This window comes from Anopheles coluzzii, chromosome 3, assembly GCF_943734685.1.
Source record: "Anopheles coluzzii chromosome 3, AcolN3, whole genome shotgun sequence".
NCBI classification, from domain to species: Eukaryota; Metazoa; Arthropoda; class Insecta; order Diptera; family Culicidae; genus Anopheles; species Anopheles coluzzii.
The window spans coordinates 42,903,870-42,931,042 of record NC_064671.1 but is presented as its reverse complement, the minus strand read 5'-3'; the positions used below and the strand labels follow the sequence as shown (position 1 = coordinate 42,931,042).

The 27,173-nt window shown below is 42.7% G+C and overlaps 3 protein-coding genes across 5 annotated transcripts in view; 1 reads left to right on the top strand and 2 right to left on the bottom strand.

Annotated features, from left to right (window-relative positions):
* LOC120956911 (protein WBSCR14 homolog) overlaps window positions 1-16,616 on the bottom strand; it is a 60,182-nt gene extending 43,566 nt beyond the window's left edge. Inside the window, exons 1-4 of one of the 2 annotated variants that reach the window (XM_040378728.2) lie at window positions 14,430-16,616; window positions 6,820-6,926; window positions 4,500-4,573; window positions 4,309-4,428 (exon numbers count right to left, since the gene is read on the bottom strand). In XM_040378728.2, coding sequence (XP_040234662.2) covers window positions 4,309-4,428; window positions 4,500-4,573; window positions 6,820-6,926; window positions 14,430-14,884 — 756 coding nt within the window. In that variant the 5' untranslated portion in view covers window positions 14,885-16,616. Of the gene's footprint in view, window positions 1-4,308; window positions 4,429-4,499; window positions 4,574-4,673; window positions 5,297-6,819; window positions 6,927-14,429 lie in introns of those variants that run through there. The other variant, XM_040378729.2, reaches the window with a different exon arrangement.
* A 301-nt stretch (window positions 16,617-16,917) lies between these two features.
* On the bottom strand, window positions 16,918-18,051 carry LOC120956893 (RIP-like protein). The gene is made up of 2 exons (XM_040378690.2): window positions 17,696-18,051; window positions 16,918-17,615 (listed from the first exon to the last, which is right to left on the bottom strand). The coding sequence occupies exons 1-2, from the start codon at window positions 17,816-17,818 to the stop codon at window positions 17,118-17,120; spliced, it is 621 nt and encodes a 206-aa protein (XP_040234624.1). The 5' UTR covers window positions 17,819-18,051; the 3' UTR covers window positions 16,918-17,117.
* Window positions 18,052-24,736: 6,685 nt separating this feature from the next.
* LOC120956892 (ATP-binding cassette sub-family C member Sur) overlaps window positions 24,737-27,173 on the top strand; it is a 69,082-nt gene continuing 66,645 nt past the window's right edge. For both annotated transcript variants that reach the window (XM_049608104.1, XM_049608103.1), the window contains exon 1: window positions 24,737-25,634. In XM_049608104.1, coding sequence (XP_049464061.1) covers window positions 25,408-25,634 — 227 coding nt within the window. In that variant the 5' untranslated portion in view covers window positions 24,737-25,407. The remainder of the gene's footprint in view (window positions 25,635-27,173) is intronic.

The following is a 27,173-nucleotide window of genomic DNA, read 5'->3' as shown; positions in this document are numbered from 1 at the left end:
TTACGGGGATGATTGATTGGAGACTTGACTTCAATAAACATTGATGTGATTGCGTACAGAGTCCTCGGTATTAATTAATCACAAGTTTGTAATAAAAATAGAGTGTGCAATGAACTGCAACTTCATTCCACATCATGTAAACTCTGACGTCAGCTAGATTTCTTGGAAAAGATTTCAGAAAGATATTACAAACCCCTCATTAAATAGAACCGAAAGCATAGAACAGAACGCGTCGGTTGACCCGCAAATCCATCAAGCGCATGAATATTTTATCCTGAAGGCTCCGAAGCTAATTAATGTACGTCAAAGTCCGAAGTAGTCATAACACAATAACCCAGCAGATGTTCTGTTAGTGCTAATCGACGTCACAGGCTAAAGGATGGGAATTCGAACGGTGCTATGGTGTAAGTTCAGTCAGTTCGCGTGGTACGCTTCTTACGGTGTTATTCGGGGCAATTCAGCAATGTCCAGCTACTACAGGCGACACGCTAGAATATTCCAAGCCGCGGCCTTATTCTATCTCGTACCCTGCAGCTACAACACAGAAACCGATCAATTTGAACGGCGAACCGTCAACAACCTAGCGTTTGCGTTCGGCATCGGCATGACGGTCCCTTTTTGGTACTTCGATCTAAAGTTTATGATCGCGTTCTACCTGGAGAACATTTCACCCATAATGGTTGCGGTCGGAAGTATCGAGATTGCGGTGTACGTGTCAATTGTGTCCTGTACGTTGTTGAACACGTTTGGCCGGCGGCACCGGTACACGCGACTAATGAATGTACTATTCCAAGATGACTGGCTGCTTGATCGGTACGAGAGCGCTGAGATGGAGTATGACAATCGGCGCCCCTTTGCTGGTCTTCTATTCGGAATGCTGACGATGATGTCTATCAACATGTTCTATCATCGGGACATGAACCTTCGCATACTGAGTATGAGCGTGGCGCTGAAGATCTTTGGCATCGGCTATCTGTGCATCATTCATCGGGTATGTGTGGGTGCGATCGGAGTACGTATGAGACAGCTGTCGATACTGGGCAAACTGAGCTGTGGACGTCACCCTGCGCAGGAAAAGGCAGTGTACTATTTCGTCGAACGGTTCGAGCTATACGCGGCACAGCTACGACAGATTGACCAGTGCTTCTCGATGCCACTGACGATGATCGTTCTGCTCGTGCTAATCGAGATGGTCTATCTGGTGTTCGATATCTACGCGGTACTTGCACTGGACCGTCCACTGTTTATGGAAAACTTAGAAATAGATTACGTACAGTGGGCACTGCGCCAGCTGTGGCAGACTATCTACGGTGCAGTTGTCCTGCTTACTGTTACCGGCTGCCAAAGGACATGTGGCGAGGTTAGTACATCCACCTTATCGATTTTCTTGCTTGCTATAGCTTGAAAACAACACTATTTTCATATTACAGCTTCAACAAACGGCTCAACTCGTGCGACGTTTGGACGACGATCGAAATCGGAACTCGCGTGTAGCAACGCAGATACACCGGTTTTTACTACAGAACATGAACCGCAAAATAAATTTTTCGGTCTGCGGAATGTTCGATATAGATTACGCGATGATTCATATGGTAAGCTGCTATAAATAGCTCTTTTTTGTTAGTTCAAGTGATCTAGCAGACGAAATAGCACATAGACGATAATAGCAATGGGTATAACATGCACTATCCTATTCTTCTTAGGTGCTTAGCTCCATCTTTACATACTTGGTTATATTGGTACAGTTTGACCAGCTGCAGCCGGAGCGTCTTTCGTACCTAAACACAAACCTTAACATCACAGCTAACGGTGCGGACTCGAAGGTTCATTAAGATGAGTGCCATAGATAAGCAAGAAAGAAAAAAAGTAATAGCAATGCTTTGTCACAACACGAAAATAAATGTTGTAATGCAAAGGATACGCAAAATATTGCAAACCTAATTACTATAGCAATTCTAAAGCAATTACTTAGTAGAATCATGCAAAGCAATCCAATTTATTGCTATTATTTATTATTAACATCGAGTGGAAAAATGTAGCTTAAAAGTTGTTTAAACTACTGAAAAAGGTTGTAGTTGTTTTCCAGGTTCACTTCTTGTACAGGCATGGTACGTTTGTGTGCAAAATTGCGAGTGCTATTCTTCGTAAGCAATGTGTTGTATCTGGTACCGTGTCGCTACTGTCGCAAAGAGAATAAATTTAAAGTCAACCCGTACCTGTCTCTTCTAGCGTTTGGTATTAATATCTCACTAGCCAGTGTGCACCTATGCTTCGACTGGCTACAGATATGGAACGGTGAACGCCGCGATGCGTCACGCATCTTCAACTTCCTGCAAATGTTGCACACGCTTACATTGCCAGTAACCATCGTGTATATGCACCTGATCGCATTTACCAAGCGTGTGCGAATTACGGCCCTGTTCAATGCACTATTCACCGACAGAAGCTGGCGATTCTTTGGCGATCGCAGCAATAGTTGGTACGAATCTTCCCGCTGGCTGGGAAGGTTCGCCACGGCAATCACGATCGGAACAATGCTATATCTTTCCCTGCTGATACTCAGTCAATACAATTCGAGCACAAAATTCCCGTTGTATGTCACCATCTTGGAAGCGGTCCGGGTGTACGTTACTATGATAGCGATCCTCATATACATCGTCTGCGTGCTGGTTGTTAAGATGCATTTCCGGCAGCTCCAGGATCGAGTCGAACAGTTTGGCGCATCGGTAAACACCGCCCGACAGTGGTGCCTCATTGTGGATCGGTATGGAGCGGCCGTGAATTTGGTGAACGAAATCAACCATATATTTTCGGAGTTGCTGCTAGTGATGCTGGTACAGGTTCAGGTGCAGCTATGCTGTCAGTATTTCATTCTGTTCTGCAGCACAGTGGACGGGCTTGTCCCGATTGTCACCGGCTTGACGGTGCTGCACACGCAGCTGTGGGAAAGCTTGTTCCTTCTCATGCTGCTCGTCGTGGGATACGCGTGCGATAGCTGCCACAATCAGGTCAGATACAATGGCGACGGACCATATTAACTAAAGAAGACAACAATTCATTCGCTCTCCTTCAATAATGATTTATTGGTACAGATCCAAGACGTTAATGTAGCGGTGCGCAACAATGTTGGATCATTGAATATGCAGCGAGTTGAAGCGAGGAAGTGGATCGATCGGTTTCTGCTCCAAAAACTCAGCCAGACAAACCAGCAACGCTTCATGGCGGGTGGATTATTTGTTCTGGACAACAAACTCGTTTGCACGGTAAGCACATAGTTTTGAAAGATCTATGGATGTAGCTAACGTTGCTCTTACTGTTTATATTATTAACAGGCACTGACATCGATGATCACGTACTTGGTGATATTGATACAATTTCGGAAGTATGATTTTGAAGATTACGTAGTGACATTTCGAAACGATTCGAACATTTCTTTCTAATTCCTGGCCAGTGGAGCTTTTTTTTATTCAGAAAGAACGGCTTTGGCCGTATTGCTTAATGCTTGTTGGAGCTTTTGATGTAAATGAAACACATGTATAAAATAAGGCAAACCCTATTCAACGCTACGATTGTTTTAGCCTAAACTGCACCTTCGACAACACCAACCTCTGTTGCCATCTGCTACCCTGCCTTATCGGAACATAATGATTGAACGATCTGCTCGAACCGTACACGTCATGCACGAATAGTGACTACCTTACGCAGAAAATCAAGGTCAGCTTTGGTAAGGGAAAGAAGCGAGTAAGAAGAAAAAAAAGCACCCCAAAATATGCCAAAGCAAGTACACTCTATCTTACGCATTATAGCACAAACACATCTAATCGTTTGCTCAGTTTGCTGAATGAAGGCCTACACTTTGATTGCTGATAAAAACGTGCCCCACCAGATAAGAGGGTTTGACGATTTTTCTTTTTTGGAAACATGCGTACAGACACACTCGATTGGTGGCATGATTTTTTCGCACGTTGCGAAAAAAAAAGCCGGCTAACATTATCAAAACCATGCCACGGAAGCAATAAACAGTACGATCGTAACTAACGTAGTGTCGACTCATGGTGTTAAAAAAATACGCCAAGCCTTACGCATACATCAGATTGTAAAATATAAGATGGAAATGTGAAATGTGCGATTATGAAATGTCTAAAATACATGTCAAATGTGAAATGTCAAAAATACATAAGAATAAAATCATAAAATATCATAAAACGCCAAAAACTATCACAAACGAATAAGTACATAAATAAATGAATAAATAAATGAATAAATAAATAAATAAATAAATATATAAATAAATGTTCGACCACTTACCGTATCAACAATGTTGGTCGCACCTAGTGCTCTGTTTACGTTAAACCGTCGCCATTTTTTATACTCCGCCTTGATTACGTTGCATTTTCGCTTCCAGTACTTTCCTTCAAGTAAGATGGCCTGTGTTTTTTTAGGAACAAGGAGAACAACACAATTAGTTTTGCTTTTTGTTTTTCAAAGCAGCTCCATACCTGCGGTGTATTGTGCACGTCTACGTCTAGAGGGGAAGCAAACTGACAGACTAGAGTTTTCCGTTTCATGATAACTGTAAAGAAGAAATTCATACAAATTAGTATTTTTTTTAATTTTACATTCGCTTTTTTAGCTATTAAAATAAGATAAACAATAAGGCATGTTTCATTTACCAAACGGAAACGTCTCTTCTGGCTTTTCTTGTACCGGGTGCGTCGGAGGACGCAAAATTCAGGAATTCTTTTGCCCATCTTCTGTACCATGTGTGAAACTGGTGATGTAGCTTGCGGAGCCAGCAGGCTGTCTTTGCGCAGCACGGAGAAGAAAAAGGGAATCTATCCGGTGGAGGTAGCAACTACAGTGTACCACTATAAACGATGTACACTCCTTGGAATAGGTTTATAATTCCACTGGCTCGCACAATGTCTGAAGCACACACACACTTCACACGCCCTATGGATCAGAAGCGATCGACACAATCTGTTTTGCAAATACTATTTCTGCCACCGCCACAACACCATGACACACCACCCGCACTCCACACCCCCCGGGAACGCAATACCCTGACGCAGTTTGGTTATTTACTAACAACAGGAAAAAAAAAACCTTCAACCTCCCAAGCACTGCACAGAAAACTCTGCCAACATCACAACCTCCTCTGCACAACTCGCGCCTTACGATTTTGTTCTTGTTACGAGCAAAATGACAAAAATTTTAGCGACAAACAAACAGTGAACCAATGTCAGATGCTTTCGCAAAACGCTAGACGCTAGACGATCCCGTGTCTTCGGTTGAACGTGAACTGAGCCCGCGATATGATTTGCGAGTGGTGCAACACACGTCGACTGAAACGTTCCCGTGACGAGGCGCTCAAATCCATCGGGCGGACTTTTGATAACGAAGATTGCTCGACTATTACCGGTAACGCCACTCGGGTCCCCTTTCTCTCTCTCTCTCCCCTCCCTCCTATCCCTCCTAGACGAACGTGCCGGACCATCCATCAAGACTTACTCCCTTCCTCCTTGTTTTCCTTCCCAGCGTACACTCTGCCCCATGACTCGCATCATCCGTTTAGTAGAAAGGGAGGATTTTTCCACACAAACATACAGTCACCCTTCCAACCGGACCCAGCAGCTGTAGCAGGTGTACAGTACCGTTTTGCTGTTGCTGTACCCTGCTGCTCCGGGGTGATGTACCCAATTGAGGAGGGGAGGCGAATGGCGGATCGTTACCCGTTTTGCCACAAAGTCTTTCGGACGGTCTATATCAACAACGGTGCGGGAACAGGGAGTCTGCCGAGCCCGAGGTTGCCGAGAGATTGTAGTCGCCTGCTGCCCCACAAACACACACAGATACACACTTCTAACCAAACGGACGACAGCCACTGATATTTGGTCACTTCTTATCAGTGGCCTATGCATAGCAAAAGGGATCGAGCTGTATGCATACACCACGCTTCCCCACTGCCAACGAAACAACCCCCAATCTCTGAGAAAGCATTTCCAATGAGCAGCTTCAGGAGCTAAAACGCTCGTCTAAGATAGTGACACTGCGCGAGCCGGAATGCAACGCAAACCAGGAAGGATTTAAATGTTGATTAGATGAAATTGCATCCAATTGCAGCGTATGGGGAGTTCGGTTGATTATGCCAAAAAATAAACCGGATCAAACCGGAACATTGCTGCGATAAGACTGTTGATGGGGTTTTGTTTTTTTAGTGTATGTGTTTTTCCTAATTTTTATGCAACATTGTCCCGTGGCGGTGGAACCAAACTCGTTATCAACCAGATAGCACCTGCGAATTCGAACATTCGACTGGAGTCCACTCCGCAGGAGAGCTTGCGGAATGAGAGGCAAGAGAACGGTGCTACATGGGCAACGGAACGACCGATGGACACAGCAATTGAGGATGGATTAGGTCTCCTACCGATGGTCCTCGGGTGGGGAGTGAACCGGCCCCTTGTCACGCGATACTTTGATTGTTTATCTTACACTATACGGGCGTCTTGCCCGCGTGAAGATGCGAACGATTGCGACGTAGACACGATCTATTTTAAGTCGATATTCTGTAACGGGCAGGCAAAGCTCTTCAGAGATAGCGGGAGACGAAGAGACCGAGAGACAGGGAGAGCAAGACTTTAAGGTAAATATGGCATAATCTTTCCATGGTACGAGTACAGACGAACGGGCGCAACCGGAGGGCTAAGTTGATGGGTAAACATGGCACGGGGCAACACGAACGGTGCAGTTTGTGTCCCTAGAAGCCATCTGGAGAAATTTGGATAAGGTAGACGAGGAAAAAGGGACATGGAAACTCACATTGCATATGCCAGCAGCGCCAGATAACATTGTTCAGGCGGATCTTCTCCTTCCAGCGCAACCGGATGCCTTTGAAGGGGTTCCATTTGGGCGACGTCAGCTTTTGCCTGGAAAGAAAGTAGCAAACGTACGAGAGGTTAGCTCCACCAGACCAGAGTTACAAGAGACTGTGATTTGAGGCGCCGCGAGACGAAGCCATACTACAGTTGGTAAATAATTGAAATAAAAAGAAATCTTAGAAATATAATTAAATTGCTCAGCGATTGTTCGCTGCTGTATGGTAACGTAGTTACTCGGATTCCTCATTCCTCATTTCCATTGAAAAGCACGTTTCTCAGTGCTATTTCACCACCTTACGAAAGATAAGAAATGCCGGCAGACATTGATACAAGTTGCTCCTAACGATAAAGCAAGTGCGGAAGGCGCGAAACTTTTACTTTGCTTCAATTATTATCCATGTTAGCTACAGCTAGCGTACTGGAGTGTCAGAAACCGGCCAAAACCCGAAAGAAACGCCAATTAGCAGCAATTAGAATGATGGCGCGCAATGGTGCTTGAATGATGAGACAGTTATAACAACTATATCACCGAATCTTTTCAGCCCAGCTAGGGCGGAAGACTGCGCTATTGAAAGCCTTCACAATCGCGAGCTCGTTAAACAAACATACCAATCTGCTCAATTAGAAGCATGAGTTGCTACAATCCCGGAGAATCTAGCCATCACGAGCTGGAGAATAGAAGATATTGTTGACACTGTGATACGTCACCGATGTTTGCACGCCGTGTGCCGACCGAGGGAGTCTGACAACCAGCAGACGCTACGGTAACGTCTGGGACGGCTGTCGAAATGGTCGGTCGTGGTCGATAAGCGGGTAATATAGGAACGCGCAAATGTGTGCTTTTGGCGGAAAGAAACGCCTAGAGTTAGACCAGACGATGTAGCGATAAGTGTTACTTTGTAGCTTTGCGATATAAAGTACTTGCCATTTGGGGGTGGTGGTGTATATTGCCCCTGCATGGCCGTACTACAGGCGTGGATGAGCTTCTATCATAACGGGCCAAAGCTTTGATTGCAGGTAGCATGGATGTAACGCAAATTAAGAAAAGCCCTTTTGCTACTAGAATGAACTAAAATGCAATCAAATTCACAATTAATATTCTCGATATATTTGTTGCAATTTCTTTCAATTTTGGATTTTGTTTCTGCTTCATCTTGAAGAATTAATTTTATGCAGCCCAATAAAGTCCAGCCTTAAATTAGGACTTTCTATAATATAATCATAACACGCGTTATACAAAACTATAAAAAAATATAAACGAATTACTGACATTTAGCTGGTTATTTGACAGTAAAATTTAAAAGAAAATTGAATAAAAAGAGCTTCAAACTTATTTTTTCATTATTTCAAATGAATGAAATAAACCACGGATGTGTAATTCTGAGCAACTCGACCTCAACAAGCAAACCATATTGAAATTGGATGATATGTTAATCCGTCCGTAAGTTAATACGTTTTATCATCAGAACCAGTGCACGTGAGCCGACAACTCCACCGTGATCAATCAGCTAACCGCAGTTTCGAGTGCAGTCGTCGGTGCAGCTTGGCGGATGACGTGCAAACAACACTTCACATACCCCCAACATACACGGCCGCACTACTGTTTCTATGATACACGGAGGGGAGTGTTTGTGTGCCGCATCACGCCAATGCGCGATCTTGCCACCACGGAACCGTTAGATCAAGCCTTCGACAACAATAACAACCACGTGCAGGCCACGGCAGAGCGAGTCGTGCCCCCAGCAGCGACGAAGTTACAGTTTTTGTTGTTGGTGGTACTGCTGCCTGTTAGATTAACACACTGACACACCGAAAGGCCCGTTCTAACATCGCGAGACGGAGTTGAGGGGGTGTACTATGCACCGCTGCATCCATTGCATTCTATTGGCGTGTGCAAGGGCGCGCCTGTTGGCTTCTATGTAAGCGTGTTCCCTGTGTGGAAGTGTGATAGCACTAATGCACACTTTATCAAAACAAATCCACTGCAACCCACAAATACACTGCGAAGACAAGTGCAGAGGCAAGTGCAATGGCACCAATACATTGCTACATACGTGGCTTGATGCATTCTTCACATTTTTTCCTTTGCGCGAGTACCAGGGGAGCGGATGATGCCAAAAAACACCGCACACACACAGACGAGTGCAGGGCGCGCGCGAACCCTGGTCGTGGTGCATACCTCGGTACAACGCATCTAAGCGCCGTGCGCCATTGCAAACGGGTGCGGTGGACTTCGAGTTGGTTCGAGTTGGGTGTTTTCGAAATAGGACGGGAGAACGTCTAAATGCGTAATAATGCCAAACACGGAGGCGTAGTGTAATGGACTTGTTTTGCAACTACTAGAGATTGGCAACAGCAAGCGAGTTGGGTTCTGGCCCTGGATTAAGTGTTGATTCATTGCATCCAGGTTCTTAAGGGGCATCTCATACCGGAATAGTAGTTTATGACATTCCGATTACGCATTGTGACTAGCAATTCGTGTGGTGCTGAGATATGCTTTATCGGTGCCTGCTGCCGCATCTGTGACCAGTTGAAGGTTATTGTCACCATAATGTTATATGGCAATCGCGTGTGGCATATTGCTGTCGCGTTCAAGAGACATTCGATCGAACGGCGTACGATAGGAATGTGACGGTTTTGCTGAAAAGTACCATTAATAGCATAACACTGCCATTCCCAATCATTATAAATATGTATTAGCTAATTTGTATTCTTCTTTTTGGCATACCGACCTATACAGACGTCAGAGACTTACACTGTTTTCCGTATCAGTTTTCAATTGAGGACAGCATTATTAAAAATTTGCAGGATGTTTTTCAACAGCTGTCATTATTTGTGACAGCCGGACTGTTGAAAAAACTTTCCGTGATTGTTGAATAATGCCGTTCACATTAGAAATTGACCCGGAAAACAGTGTATTAATATAACACGCAGCCTGATATGTAACTAAAGGGATATCGGTACGATTGGGATTCTGTAAGGCGATTGATCGGAGCGGACGCATCTATCGAATAGACCACCGTGCATTGACAACTTTTGCATTTAAATACTAATATCAAGCGTCTCTTCTCCATCTCTACATATCTCCTATATGTTCACACATAAAGAGTAGCCTTTTTTCTGCTTAGACGAACCCGTTTGTCAATAACTACATAGCATAGCATTGAACCGCTTTGTACCGGCTTTGCAATCGATACAAACAGACGGGCATGCTGTTGTTTGGTTACGGTTTGGTGGAAAGGAAAAAAGCAAATAGCCAAACCAATACCGATGTGAGAAAAGTGACGCGAAGTGATGCTAAAAATAAATTTCTCCATCATACCAACAAGGTGAATCCACCCCAAAAGCGAATGTAATCGATGGGACCACATCGAACTGTCCGGAGGACTGCCATTCACATTTCGCCAATGCTAAAGAAAAATGCTATTCTAATTGCGAATTAAACTCCTCCGGAAACGTTAGGATGTATATGATCTCTGGATAAGTTCACGCTTATCTATCCCACATAAAAAGCATTCAAAACCTTGCGTTGCGTTATAGACCTTCTTGTGTAAATGAAACGCGTTGCCATCCCGCGCACAGTAAGAACGGTTTGTGTAGTAACGCATGAAACGCACTACCGCCGCGTACGTAACGTTTGTCCGTGCAAATAAATCGCGCCAAACGTGCAGCTCTAATCAGCGCACAGGCGGGCAGAGTACATCAGAACTCTCTACATGCGTGCGTCCCCCACCGACTGGGCCTAAAAATACGTTCAGACAAACAGTTTTTTTTATTGCCTCGGGGTTATTTTTCCGCACCGCGACAGCGGTGACGTACAGTGGATGTCTGAGCTGCGTACAGAAAGGCCACGCTATACACGCGCGCACTAACAAATGTGCTCTCACTACTGGAGGTGTGGCGTAGCAGCAACAGTGGAGCTCGCGCATGGCGCGTCCAGTTGAATCCGGTTCATTTTGTAGAGCTGCTGCTCTGTTTCCTACCCTTGTTGTTGCGCAATTACGGCAAAAACGGTTCCCGAAGGTGTGGCTTGATGGTGAAATAGTGGTGAAATTCTAACCACTGTTACATTGCTCTTACTGTGTGTAGGTGCTTATCTCACTGTACCTTTGCGATTATGCTCAAGGATATGGAACCTATCCAGTTTGTTTGTTTTTGCATTAGCTTGAACCGTGCTCGGCGCGTGCGTAAACAGTTTCCTTGCTTGCCGTTGTGCCGTAGCGTTCTTGCCTTTTGGGATGCGGCAAGCCAGCGAGCGGTCCCGATAGGGCTGTAGCGCACACTTTTGACCAGCGCTGAGGGTTGAAAGTCCATGATAACCGCGCGCGTCCTTTTTTTTTGTTCTCGCTTGCTCGTCGCCAATCGCTCATACACGCCGATGATGCAATGACACGCACCAGCTGGGTGATTATGCGGCGGCAATGATCCGATTTCGGGTCCATCGTTAGCATCAGCTGTGATGGATGTTGTGTTGGTGTACGAAGCAGCAGCTGCCTGTAGACGCCGGGTCTCAAGTGACCTGTGTTGGTGCGTGTTATAAATATATGTGAACACTTGCCTACGCTTACGGGCGGTCCGAGACGGGCCCATCAACCCGAACCCCGAGATGGGCGCCTGTGCCCTTTCTGCAGGCCAACACAGGCACACAAACAGTGGCTTCTGTCGGCGGAGCACATGGTACCAACTGTTTGCATCCACAGCATCTTTAAAGTATGCAGCCAGGGTCGTGCCGGTTTGGCCACAGGTTATCAGTAGGGTGTGTGTGTGTGCAAACTGTGCCGCCTTTCAACCACACGCACAAACATTGCCCGCCTATGCGGACACTGCAACAGCAGACCGACGAATCAATTGTATTTTCTTTGGATGGCTTAAACTGGGCTACCCTAATCGTGAGGAAGAATTGAGTTGTTTGTGGGAATGGAGGATTCCCCCACCGCTTATCATTTATAACCGGTAAGATGATTTCGAACGAAAACACATCTCTCTGTTCAAATTGGCCAGTTTCAAATATGTACAAATATTTTAATTGCACATTTTAAGCCTGGTCTGGTCAGGTCATATTTAATTTAATTCAATTGGTTACCCCTGGAGATAACACTTTCAAGATGTTTATGAAACTTTAGCTTCCAATCTAGCAGGACACCAATATCTCGTAGGCTGGTAGTGTGCGTTAGCAAGGTATGAGAGATAACATAATTGTGTCTGATCGGGTGATATGCTCTAGTGAAGGATATAGTCTAGCATTCAACTGGACACAGCTTTAATCGGTTTCGGCTACATTAACCTCCGAATAGGTCAATCATTTCTTGCAGGCGCTGACATTCGCTTGTGTCTTTGACTACAGTAAAAAACTTCAGATCATCGGCATAAGCAAGATATGATCCCACGGACAGTATGCTTGACGGGATATTGTTAGTAGTAATAGTATTCTCTCCATGTATGCACATCAGCTTATTTGTCTGATACTTCTTATAAAAGAATTTAATTTGACAAAAATGCATGTTAAACTAATTTCAGAGTAAATATTTAAAAAAAACACACACCTATTTGCAATTCCACGCAATTTTTAGGGACTGCTTTAGATTTTCTTTCTGCTAAAATTTAGCATTAACATTGGTTTGATGTTTCTATTTGATTAGTATTCATGATATCTCTTCAAATATCCGACACAATATAGAGCTTTATTTGACACATAATTTGTGATCCGGTGGTAGTTTTGAAAGATGCGTTGGATCCTAAAAGGCCGGATAAAATCAACAGGAACAGAAACAGGAACAACAGGATCGTCCGCCAGTAGCAAGGATTGACTATCCGGATGGGTAGTGCTAACAAGTTTCAAAAACTTCTATAAAAAGAAGAAGAATACAACTGTTTGCAAACATTTCTATAATATAACATGTAATATTAATCATAGTTAATAGCCATTAACAGCTGACATCCAAAATTCCAATAGAAGCTCATTGGGAATTGTTTGTACTTAATTTAAATTTATATACAATGTCGGGCTTTTAAGTGTATAATAGTTAATATGTTCCTGCTTACAAGCTACGGAGCGAATTGGAAGATTTTCATCGTTACAGGCAAATACTTAACCTTCTTTTTAAATAAAGCTATTTAGGTACATGATCATGTTGCCGGCTTTTAACAGATTAATATACAATTCCTGTACAAGTGTCTGGCTCATATCTGATATTGGGTCAAAGTCAACACTGATACATGTTCATCAAAATTAATTTTTCAATTGCGTCTTGTTTCTTCTCAATATGTTGGGTTGTTTGAGTATAACGGTCTATTCAAACGTTTGCCAATCGTATTAGCTTCATCTGCTATAGCCTTGAGCTCGCAAAACTACTTAGTATAATTTTCTGAACTCGTGAAATATTCACTATTGAACGTCGTATAGGAGCATATAAAATATGGACCAGATAATCCAATTCATAAGATACACTGTCGCGGGCAAATTAGTTATTATTGACCCGTTTCCCAACTTCTACAAGACCAACTAATACAATTACCCTTGAATGTCTATGCCCTTTATTGATTTAGACAGGATCATCATATCGGTAAATGTTTCCCGGTACCGATCTTTATTCCTGTCATTTCATTATCCTGGTTCGCTTCCAAGCCATTACTCTAGTCCCTTATAGCCAAGGTACTTGTTATTCAAGAACCATGGCATCATCTTCAACGATCCAGTTACGGGTCTAGTTTCATGTCCCAAATTACTAGCCAATGGTGACCAGATAGATCAACTCATTAGATACTTTTATGAAAAAAAAAATGCATCTTTTTTCATTAGCAATGGCCCGGTTGTATTTCTACTTAAAATATTTCAAGGAGTTAAGAAAACAAAAAATATGTATGCTGTATAGTAGTAATAATTACATTTGATTCCTAAAGTTGATGCTGTACGCATGCCCTACAAAGCGACCTCTAATGTCTGGGGAGGGTTCAACAAGCGTCGTGCACTTTTGAAAACAATAAGCAAACGATCGGAGCTGCGATTAGAGCTGCGAAATGGCAATCGATCTTTTTACGGAACGCAATGCGCCCGCAACTGCGCGATCGTCACACAAAATCGTCCTAATCATGCTCGCTTCCTCAGCGTGCCAGCCATACGTGCCTCTCTAGTGCTGGGCTGGGTTGTGCCCCATTCTAATCGAACGACCGATGCGATCGGTCTTTGTTTAGGAGCATGACGAACGGTCCGGTGTGGAGATTGCGCTCCTTGGTGCACCGGCCACCAGCACGCACACTTTAACGCACTTGCTCTTCGAGACATTTTTCGCTGTGTACTCAGCCATGGGTTTCTGATAAGCTCCGACAATTCAACTCCAATCGTCTGCGAAGGGCGCTGCTGCTATTCGTCTGGCTTTCTATCGCTTTGTCTAATCGGACGCTTATCAGCCGGTTTCTTACTATCCCTTGCAGCAGTAGTAAGGGAGTAGGGATGCCAACCCAGAGCCAATGAAAGGTTGGTTCAAAGTTAGGAACTAAAAAATAAAAGTGGGAAAGACACCCGATCCGTCATCGAATTGGTCTTCAACTTACGTGTACGTCACGTTGAGCGTATTGAACACGGTGGAAAGGTCGGTATCGATCTCGACCTGCGAAACCGTGGACCGACTGCCGCCATGCTTCGGCACATACCGGGCCAGCTGGTTCTGGGGTTCGGTCGAACCGATGCTGGCCATCGGTACAAGCGCACCGGCCCCACTGACGACGGACGCCCCGTCCGAAAGGCCACCGGAGACGGACACCGGTCGTATTACGCTGGCACTGTCGGTTGTTATGAGATCCGTCGGTTTCACTTCCTCCATCTGCATCCCCAGATCGTCATCATCGTCTTCGGCGCCTTCCGTTTCGAAGTGTGACACCATGAACTGGCCCGAGTGGATCGTTTCGCCGCACCGTTTCCGCTCCTCGGTGCCGGTGGTCGTTCCGACGCCACCCCCACTACCCGTCAGCATCGATCGATCCATCTTGGTGGTTGGTCCGGGCGTCATTGCAATCGGCCAATTTTAAGCACACCGATTTCGTTACAAACACACAGAAACACTCGCACTCAACACGCACACACACACACTGGCCACGACGATGGTAGACCCGGATTTGTGGCAAACTACGTTTGACTCGGAGCTGTTGTTAAAATCAAAACAATTCTACCAACACACACACACACTTACAAACACGCTGCGCGAAGGTTCACGGGCACGGACACGCACACAGACACATAGATACACACACTCAACTGTTACTTCGATGACGACATTGATGAAGCGCAAATCCGCAGCAAAACAAACTGCTCTCCACCGAGAAGAGGATGATCAAATTTCTTTTCAATGACGTCAAACCGCACACACACACACAAACGGAGCGAGTGAAATTACAAAACAGGACGAACAGGAAGGCAGGGTGATTGTAGTCCTGCGGGTAATTTCACACTTTATCACAGATCAATTGCACTGCACTGTGGTTCTCCCGTTCGGTTCGGGAATGTCGCACACACACGCTTATTGTTCTTCACTGCCCGACATGGCATGGTCTACTACTGCTGGGTGATCTAGCGCGTACACATGCACGCCAAAATGCAAGTAATGTAACCGAAGGACTTTCTCCATTCGGCCATTCTGGCGCTCTAAGGCTGCTGAGGTGAAAACCCAAACCAGCTCTAATCTCTCTGGTGCGCGTCCGCGAACACACTGTGCGCCGTTGGTGTCGCGTGTCGCCACTATCTCTTTTCTCTGGCCACACTGCACAGCCCCACATACACAAACACACACACACGAACGCACTGTACTGTAAAGACGGAAATCAGCTAACTAACTTCCTGCACGGCATGCCAGCGGGAGAAGATGCCTTAAAGTACGGATGCGCTTAGCAGTAGCAAAGCGTGCCCTATGGAAAGTTCCCAGAGAGTAGTGAGACAACGTCCGAAAGAGAGGCTGCTCGATGTTCTGCCAAGGGGCCCGTACCCACTCGCCGATGACGACTCCGATGACGGAGGGCGAGAGATAGCAGCAGCAGCACCAGACGCGATACCAAACATTCGCGTGGAACATTCGATTATGTTCTTTATCGTTTCGTTCGCTTCACTCCCGATTGCAGCAACGAGCGGGACGTTTGGAGCGATCGGGGAGTGCGTATTTTCCCGCACCAGCATTCACAGACTCACGGAAACGCGACCGATCCGCGCAATACTGACACACGATGTGCGATCCCCTTCCGGACGCAACAGGCGCGCATACACTTTCAGGTTGATGACGACGGCCACGACCACGACGACATTGATAACCTTAGCCACACTGGCGCGCGCGCGGGAGGAAAGATCGCGGACTGGGCACAGCGATCTTCTCGCGATTTCCCGCAAACACAGAACCGCGGATGCGCGACGGAGCACAAACGCAGTATGGATGGGGTTCACACACAGTTACCGCGAGTGGCGTAACCGATGGAGCACGGAGAGCGAGAGTGAGACGAGCGACACGAAACTGAGCCCCGAACGACCCAACACTGCACTAAGTGAAATGGAACCAGCAGGGCCAGCAGCACCGCAGCAGCAACGGGTAGAGGAGGCGTTGCGAGCTGCATATGTTGCTGTTGTTTCGGCTGAGGGCGAAGTTAAGCTGTGCGTTGTTGTTGGGCTGGAGGGTGCAAGTGTCGATTAATTTTCGTCTTTCTCGCGCTGCGTGTATGCGTGTGTTTTGGTTGTGTTTCGGCACACAGATCAGCTGTCAAGCATTCCTTTGACGGTGACGTACGGTGCCCGCGGTGCGGCACACACGGAGGTCAAGCGGACATGGGAAAAAATGGAATGACAGTTTATGAAACGAATTTGGGTAAAATTTTCATAATCGGAAGCGTTTTTTCTTGTTCCTAGTATCCATAAAAATATAAGAATTTTTGCGATAATATCGCACATGATAAAAGAACTTTTAGAAAGATGGATTAAAAAAAAAGGAACAAAAAACTTATCGAGAAGAAGAACGTTAGAAGAAGCTCATTGCATTGTAAAAAACGACTGCAATCGATCACACCATTTCCAAAGTGCAAACATACATTTATTATACAATTATGGTTTGCCTAAATCGCCGATTTGAGGAAGTGTCGCAGTAACTACAAAAAGGAGCTTATCAATATGCAAACGGGGGACTAATAGACAACACAATTTAAAAAGCAAAACGTAATACAAAAACAATACACAGAAAAAAACAAAACTCTCCTCGCCCTAGTACGCCCTTAGCTCGTTAGCTCACGGTAATAGTCACAGCCGAGACAGAAAGCGTTCAGCTGCACAAAATCTACATCCACGATGGGTTCGGTGAAAAACTGTAAATTGCTCGCACAACGCGCCGCCGCGTGCTGAGCGATAGTTTCCGACACCAGCTTATTGAAATCCTCCATCGTCCCAGCGTACCGCAGCCGTACACCGCAGGAACAGTTGAGCAGCTTCGCGGCGCTATCGAGCTGCAGCACGCTATGCTCGCAGATCGGACAGAACACGGCGTCCGTGTCGTACGTGTCGATGAGATAGTTTTCCGCCTGCTCGTAAAACAGCCACTGTTCCGCGTCCTCCATCAGCTCCTTGTAGATCAGCTCCTGCAGTGCAATGTCGTGCTCGAGCTCCGACAGTTCCTCGCGTACAATCGATGCTAGAAAAGATTTCTCCTCCAGCAGGATGTTTCGCTTCTTGAGGAACTGATCGTTGCGGGCTTCCTTGATGCGGATGCGACACTTCTGAAAAGTGGATGGACAGTTGCGATTATTCGGATCGGATTTGGTGAACAGCAAATGAACAGCACCAACAACAGCCTTACCTCACGCATCATATCGACCAGCTTCGGCGAACCGTACTTGAATCGTCTGGCCGCATCCTTCGAGCGTAGCTTATCGGCCACAGTAGTCTGGTGAGTCGATGGACCAGGATTGATGAGCTCCATCGTTACTAAAAGCACAATTCAATGATGCACGGTATAAAAGAAGACGGACGCACAAAATGGTGTTTACCAAAGTGGCGAGCACCAAGCGCGGGCTCTTGCTTGGTTGACAGCGGTTTGTTGTGTTTTGGTGTGTCATTTTTTTTTTGCGTGACTACGTTGTTTTGTCCAATTGGTAGAAGTTTTCGTTCAGTGTGGTGCAATCGAGCACAAATGCTCGAATTGTACAGCAACAATGCAATTCGAGCAGTTTGAATAAGAAATCGTTACTTTGAAGTGGGCTGCAACGACTTTTGAGCCTAACGACATGAAAAATGCAAGCAAAGGTTAGAACACGATTACAATAACACTTATTAGAGGTGAAATAGAATAAAAAAAATAAAAAATACTAAAAAATGTGACGTCATATTTCACCATCTTGCAGCAGCATCACAATCGAACTAGATTTTAAATTCCATTATTCCCTTGTTCTTCGAGCATATCACACCATTTCGTTACACGATTTTCACACCTGGCAGGTTCTGATTGCTGCAACTTTCTGCTCTACTTACAGCAGACACAAAAACAAACGCTACACACATACTCACCATATGGTTCCCTTGACTGTGTTCGGAAAACGGCCAGCAGCTAATCTAATTAAGCCCGATCGGTGTTTCGCGCTGGTCTGGTCGGCAAATTGCATTTTCACGGCTGTAATCGTAGCCTGTACCGGCAGATCGGGCCTTCCGGTATTTCGGTCCAGTCGAGTAGCGTCAATCGCTCACTATCAGTCAGTCAACCTGTTGACCGCGGTTCCGAACGGGTGGTTGGACGGTTTCTCGACCAGAGAGTGTGTGTGTGTGTGCTTGGGGGTGGGTAAAAGGACAGCCAAACGATGGTCACAGTATTGTTACAGCTTGTGGTTGATGACGTGGTGACGTGGTAAACCGGAGCTAATTGTTAGCAGTGATTTAACGGACACTGCAACGGAAATACAAAGTGATAGTTTGTGCGTATGTGTGTGTATTGCGTCGATTGATTAGCTCCTGTGAGCACAGTGTTTCCACTGAGTTTTCCGCCCATTTCATCGAATTGAGTGTACAAAGTACACAGAAATTCGAATTAGCTGTAGTCCTTGAGTCATGAGTAAAGTTGCGTACAGTGTCGCAATGCACTTGCCTGTGCATGTGATGCATTACGACGACAGTGCCTTTCTAGCTGTGCGTCATGCATTCTATTCTACGTATTCTAAGCCGTATGTTTTTTCGTTGTTTTCCATCCGCTTTTAAACTCCCCCATAAAACGCCAGCAAAATGGTTTTGTTTCATGTGGGCAACGATTCTAATCCAAATCTCCAGTATGGAACGTTTCACATCCCCCCATCATGTTTGAATATTGCACAAAAATAAATCCAACTACAGAAGACAAAAGCTACAAACTGATCCGCCCGACCACGATCGACAATTCGTGTGTGTGTGTGTGTGTGTGTGAGTGTGTATTTATTTTTATCCCTTCTGCTTCCATTTTGCTGACCCAATTTCCACTCCCCCCCCCCCACCTCAAACCTTGGAATTCCGGAATGCTGCTGCGTACGCGTGAACTTCACTCGTTTGACGCCATCGGCACCGACGCGTGTGCGGCTTCAACGCCCGCAATCCATGCAAGGTCAGAGCATTACGCGGCCCAGCGAAAGATCTTCCCGCGGCCTCGTTTCCAACCACGTGTCGCCCCTGGAGGGAAGGGAGGATCAGCCCATTGTCGTGGTGCATTCGTTTGCACCTACTTTTCGCGAGAAGAAAACAAAAAATGCCGCCCGCACTACAAAACACAACAAGCGTACACATACAAATAACGCTGCGTGTGTGTGTGTGTGTGTGTTCGTGTGGTGTCCAGCGAATGTGAAAATGCAGCTAAAAATAGCAAACTTCCATTCGGTCGCACCGGGACGCAGTGCGCGAATATGCAACCGGGCGGTGTGTGCTGTGTAAATGAAACGGAACTAGTTTTTCACACAATTTTAAATAAAGTCTTTGGGCAGCGCTGGCAGCAAAATTGTGTTGTTTTGTTGTTTGTATTTAAGGTGACAATTGAACAAATAACTCCTCGCTCTTTTTCTCTAATTCTAGCCTACTATGTTGGGCTATATTTAGAATTATCGGAAACAAGCTTTTCCCAAAAGCTCAACTTATGTGCCTGTGCAGTGCTGAGTGTAATCAGTTGCTTACAAGCGATGGAAGGAATTTTCCCATTTGCTGTTGTACCATTAATACTTTAAGGCATTGAATCGATCTTTCGCTCTAAATTGCTCGGTTGTACACATTTCCGAGTACAGCTTAAGGTCGCTGGTACATTCTACCCACGGGTTTTGGTCCCGTTCGCGGGTCACAGACACACTAAATACTTAATAAACACTCTCTGCCTGGAAAATCTCTGCCCAAATACACATGGAACGGATTTACGAGTCCCTTTCGGTTACCTCTTGCATTGTTTCGCATCGAGCTGTGATTTCATGCCTGGGTCGTATGATTCGCTTTCCGCTGCTGTTTGCCAAGCACGAGCTCGAATGGGACCTAACCGTACACAGGAACGAAAAAATAGACGAAAAATAGATCGGTAACCATATGGGAGGAAAGGTTTATACATACACACAAACACACAAGCACACACACACACACACACCTTTTGTTTGGAAAACGATGCACATGTGATCCATTAGGTGGAAAGCTTTATTGCTTTCGAAGTGCAATCGTGATAGCGGAAAAAACTGGCCCACAATCAGTATGGGAAGAAGTAAATAGGGGGCGTTCGGGCAGGTTAAATTTATGTTAATCTAATACCGTCCTGTCTACCACCAAACACTACGACGCAAAACAATGGTTGTCGCTACAGGCTGCCGCTATCGGGAACTGGCATTTTCCGACTGCTCGGTAGGGATACCGACTTACGCATCGTGTTAGCGGCTACTAGAACCTGGAAAAGGTCACACACACACACACACAGACAGCAGCCGATTTGGGAGCTTATCGAATGGCATCGGCTGGCGTGTGCGTGCCGAAAACTGTGTTCCGATGGGTGGGAAATCGAATCGATGGAAAATGGATCGTTCTATTGGGAATTTTCACGACAAGCTGAACGAGTTGTTGGTGTGAATGGGATTTTAGATGTGTACGTGTGTGAATGTGTTTGTGTGCGTTAAAGAGAGATTTTAGAAAGTATGGGATAATGATCGAGTTAGCTCAAACTTGCACTCTTAATATTGGGATTATCGTTTGATGTACATTTGTTATAGTTTAGCTATTTTAATGTTTATTAAGCTTTAAATAACATCAATCGATTAAGGAACTAAAGATCCTGTAAATGAAACAACGTTTCCAACGTATTTAAAGGGTCAATTAGTTAACAATTGAAATCGAAGATTAAAATGTTTAGTTTTTCGTTTTATACATCTTTATATTACTAAATCTAGGGTGAGAGCCGAATGAAATTTACTGAATTATTTAAATATTTAGAATGACATAATTTTCTGTTTTCATTAATGTTTATATTTCTTCAGATAAATATCCACACACAAATTTGGACGTTAGAAGAGAATGAGGAATACATATGTCTAATGTACCATTTTATATAACATACATATTTTTAATTTTTGCTTTTAATCATTTGTTGCATTTTGTAAAATAAAAACAATATTTTACATTCATTACCACAATTTCTATGCCTAGGCATTACAATGTCGTTTCGGCATGTTGTTAAATCGTGTATCAAAGTTGTTTTAACCGTTTCAATTTGTATATGTAAATGTACGAACGGTTTTGGTTGAGTGAATTTTTCAAAACATCAATTATTATCCCGTCAGTGTTATAAATGAAGTACCGGTCTTACATTTGCAGCCTTTTGGTTTTTTAACTGTATATTTAATAATAGGCAACGGTTCGAATGAGAAATAAGACACGTACGGCCTTGCAGGAAACTGTCTTTTTCTGTTTGTGGAACAATGCGTGTACTCATATGACGTATACCCATTAAAGTTCATTTAATTCAACTCTTTTCGGTTGTTAAAGTATTATTTCATGTACATTGTTATCGATAGAATGTCAAAATAAAACCGTTATCGCTTGTGGTAAATGATTTTTCTAAACGAATAAAAAAAATAATCTTTTTTTGGTAATACTTTTTTCTTACTTTCACAATAGTATTTTATTGACATATTTAATCTTCAAAATCTTGTGGTCGTTAAAGAGTTAAATAACACTGCGTAAATCATATAATTTTAATTTTCCTACTCAATGCAACAGAACTCAAAGCATATGTATTAAATGATATTTTACAGTGAGATCATGTGATCTCACTCTACTAATGTTCGTTACATACATATTCATATAAGTGATTTAATTATTAAATTAATCACTCATTTTAAAGCATCCTCTAAGTGCCAAAGATCAAAAAACAATATCCACCAGATCCTACCCAACATACGAACAAACTCCAACCTCCAAAAAGTATGGATGTAAGTCTAAATTTAGTCGTCAAAAATATACACGGCAGGGAAGGGAAATCAAACACATAAACCCTGTGCCTAACACTTCAAAGCGATTACAGCCATTTAATTGCGCGCTAAATGTAGCCCCGAGCAAACAATTGGATATTTCCTGCCTGCCAGCGACGTCACCGCGCGGGTGGAATCACTGCGCGGCGTCTGCAACTCCCAAACGCGACCGTCGAAGAAGACACGCACTGAGTCATGTGTTCATTTCGGTTCGCGCTTTTTAGGAAGGACCAGCCAAGCAAACACACAGACACCGATATTTGGATACGTTTTCATGTTCAAATGCGTAAACACCAGCGCTCGCACAGCATCGTTTGCGCGTGGCCAACACGGAAATGCTGCTCCGGCTCCGGTGGGGCGGTGGTGCCGTGCTGTCAGCTGCAGCAGGAACGAGATGGAAGTTGAGGATCCTCGTTTCTACCTTGCCCGGTAACGGGGTTTTGGACAGACAGGTTCACTTCGCCCATCGCCGGCCGGGGGACGATCGCAGGGAAACCACCTGCGGTGATCTGAGTCTGTAAATATAAGTCCAAATCAATAGGCAGCAGCTTGACGCGTTGGTTAAGCCGAGTTATGATTAATGTGTGTTTAAAGTGTTGATTGTACCGTGCACATGGCGGGTGTGTGTGAGTGTGTCTGTGTATTTTGTGTATCTTTTTTTCTTCAACACTTTTCTCGGATTTGCTTTGGCTGGGTTAAGATTTGCTTAAGAAAGCGCGTCACACGCGGTTGCTTATCGTTTGGTTCGAGCTGTCAATGTTCGTGGCAGAAATCGTTGCCGTTGGCAGTGTTAATGCTGTGTAAATAAACAGTTCGCAGTGGAGTGTCTCGCCAAGAGTTAACTCAATTAAATATTTTTTTTAAATAGAGTTTAGGTTTTTTGTAATTCAAACGAGATCATATGGTAATTACTGAATATCTTATGAGTTTTTTATGTGATATTTGATTTGTTTCTGAGAAAGGTAAACTATTTAAAACCTATATTTTACTCGAGATACGAGATTGGAGATCTTTCGAGATATTTTTTTAAAGATATATTCTATGATTTTATTAAACACGCAAAAGTAAAAAGAACAAAACACAAAAATAGAATATAGGGAACAAAGCGTAAGAAACTATTATACTATTATCTTACACATGTTTTTATTAATGGAAATTTAATTATTTATTATAGTTTTGTTATTATTATTATTATTATTATTATTATTATAATAATAATTATTATTATTATTATTATTATTATTATTATTATTATTATTTTTATTGTTTTTATTATTATAATTATTATTATTATTATTATTATTATTATTACTATTATTACTATTATTATTATTATTATTATTTTTATAATAATAATAATAATAATAATAATAATAATAATAATAATAATAATTATTATTATTATTATTATTATTATTATTATTGTTATTATTATTATTATTATTATTATTATTATTATTTTTATTATTATTATTATTATTATTATTATTATTATTATTATTATCATTATTATTATTATTATTATTATTATTATTATTATTATTATTATTATTATTATTATTATTATTATTATTATTATTATTATTATTATTATTATTATTATTATTATTATTATTATTATTATTATTACTATTATTATTATTATTATTACTATTATTATTATTATTATTGTTATTATTTAATACTATATTATAACCATATTAGATTGTAACTTTAATAATTTGTTACTCTAAAACCAAGACCTACGCGAAGTTGACGGTACCATACTGGAAATCCCTTCATCATAGAGAAAAAAGGTTTTATTTTATTTAAACTTGCACTTGAGTAGAGCAACTTGAACTAGAACAATTGTTAAAGTTACAAAAAAGCTTACAACTTCGTCATCACTGCACAGCTTTAAACTTAAATAATTTAAAGAAATTTAGAAAATAAGGTAGAAGTAGAAGTAGAATATCCAGTTCAGAAAGAAATTATTTTAAGGAATAAATTACTTTATTAATTTTTTTTTAAATATTTTACTGCGTAATGTTAACACATTATTTAACCTTGTGTTGTACTAAACTACGAAATGCCAAAAATTTCAACCTCTAATGACACATATTTACACGAATTGTGTTATTTCAGTATCATGTCTCTGTCATCACACATTTACTTCCTTACTCGCAAGCAAAAGAAGAAGTTCGATCTAGCTTGCAGCAGGACAGCTCGAGTGATCGTGAAATTTGAAACGCACGCACGCCTGCCCATGGCGCGTGCCGGCTACTCACCAGCCCGAACGAGCAGTGCGAGGTGAGAACGTGTTCCATCTCACCCGGTGCTGGTGGTGGTCCACCATGAGGGTGCAGATAAATTTTCCCTACGATCGACATTCGCTCGATCGTTCGCGTCCTCGGTGGGCATGCGTGCGATTATTATTTGGGCGGTGTGGTGCGCTCGCCCCAACGATGAAGCAATGTCCAGCTGTTTTCTTTTCAGCATCAACCGTCTACGATCGTGCGAGTCAGGTTCAGTCGTGATCGTGCTGTGGGGCGTGCGGGATCGTACAAGTGATTTTGTGTGTGATTTTACGTGTTTCAAGTGATCGGTTTGCCATGGATGATGCTTTACATTCAATTGCTAGTGTGTGACAGGAGCGTGAGCGTGATAGAGCAGTGAGATCATCTGCCCAAATCTGTGTAGTGTTTTTTCAAAGGTAATGGCAGTTATCTCAAGAGTGTAAATCTAGTGCCATTTTGTGTGTGTGTGTGTGTGGGTGTGTTTCCCATAAAAAGTGTTTACTAAAGCAGTGCTCGCACAACAAATGGTGCTCGTTCGATGGTAATGTTGTACAGTCGATCAGCGCAGTACGTCCAACGCGGGACAGCCCGCTCAGTATAACAGTGTCATGGAAATTGTTTGCATACGCACGCAGACACACATACACAGCTCCCAGTGAATCCGGCGCGATGTAAATGTGTGCGCTAGGGCGTGTAAAATTAACCATCTTGAAAGAAGAATAAAAAGTAGTGATAATAACAAGTAAGGAAAATTCCATCCCGAAAAAAAAACGGGAGGCACATAACAAAAAATGGTCTGCAAGTGGGTCGCGGACGGTGATGAGGCGGGGGTGAGTTCGCCCCTAATGATCGCGTTCCTAACCATGGTCGGGTCCAGGCACGATCGGTTGCAGCCGGCAGCTGTTGTTGTTGTTCAGTCACTGTACCGCACGAACGTGGCGTATGTGGTGGTGAGTGGACTGATGTTGGTCTGCTGCCTTTCTGCCCTCGGTTACATCGTGGTGAAGTATGAGAAAAGGTGAGATTTACTTAAACGCATGGGACGAAGCGGGAGAAAAAGGAAGGAGGTTAGAAGGGGGTAGTAAACAATCGGGAAAGAGTTTGTGGTAAATGTTCTGCTTTTCCGAACGCTTTGTCGGGAATGTAGAGGCCGTGGATGGTTGTTTCACATTTTACTACTCTATGAACCCTCTTCAAGCGGAACCCCTTTTTGTTATGATTTATTATTGTTTCGAACAAACTAAACGCCTATATAGCGTCTGACGGAAAGGCAAAAGGAGATTATTTCCTATGCAATAGGAGCGCGTTTTGAATTTGGCTATGTTGGCCATGGGCTATGTTAGCGTATCATTTAAATTAATTACTAATTTTAGTTTTGTCTTTTGAATACGATTTAATTTGAAATAATTCAATATCTTGTTATTGTTAGTGAATTCAAAATTGTAATACACCCGAACATATTTGTATTTAAAAAGAATGTTCAATGGAATTAATATTTACGATAGAAATAGTTCATTTTTTTAAATTTCGATGCAATTCAGTCATTCGTTTGATAATACGCATTGCAGTTCGAACTCACTAATTTAATTTCGATTCCAATTATTAAATATGTGATGTTTAATTGCACGTTTTTCCGTATGAGATTTCAGCGAAATTATAGAAACTCGTATTTTTCATACAAATTTGTTGTTATGAAGAAAACAAGATAATAAATGAAAAAGTTGAATTAAGATATTGATTGAAGATGATCAAAAATTTATAAAAATCCAATATTTGTATCAAGTATTATGAAACTTCTGTGCTGTTTTTACTTTATTAGAAATTTTGTATTGATTCCAATAAAAGCTTCAAAATCTTCAAACGATTACAACAAATGTTCTAATGGCAGTTTTAAAGTTCGTGTCAGCATATAGACAATTTGAATCGTTTAAAACAATAAAACGAAAATTTTATCGTATTTAGTGATCTACTAGAAGAAATTTTTATAATTTTTTCAGAAACGTTAGCAAGGGAAATATTACAAAAATGGTTTCAATGCGTAAAGTGACTACTGGAATTTGATATCCTTATCACGGAAATTGGGTGATGAATTTATAATGAAATCTAATTTTACACTGCATCCCCATAAAAAAATGCAAAATGAACAAAGAAGTAAAATCATCCGCAGAAGAAACAGAAATAATATTTAAACAGAAAATCAAAAAGTAAAATTTCTATTAGGGATCATCCATACATTGCGTAACGCGCAAAAATAGAAGAATTTTACCCCTTTTTTCCTGCATCATAACAAAATGTAGACTGCGTATCAATCTGTTACGTACTCTTTCTCCTTCTCTACCCCTGAATGTTTATTCGTCTTTTAATAGTATTGTTTTTGAATAAAATGTAAAAATGTTTTTTTTGGATAACAGTAATTATCCGAAATACATACGCTATCGTACGGGACCGAGCACAATAGCAAATCTCGAGTTTGCGCGACTAGCGAATTCTTATTGAATAATATTTTATACTAGTGGTTCGAGGGTCAACATTTCAATATTTATTAGAAGTTTGACAT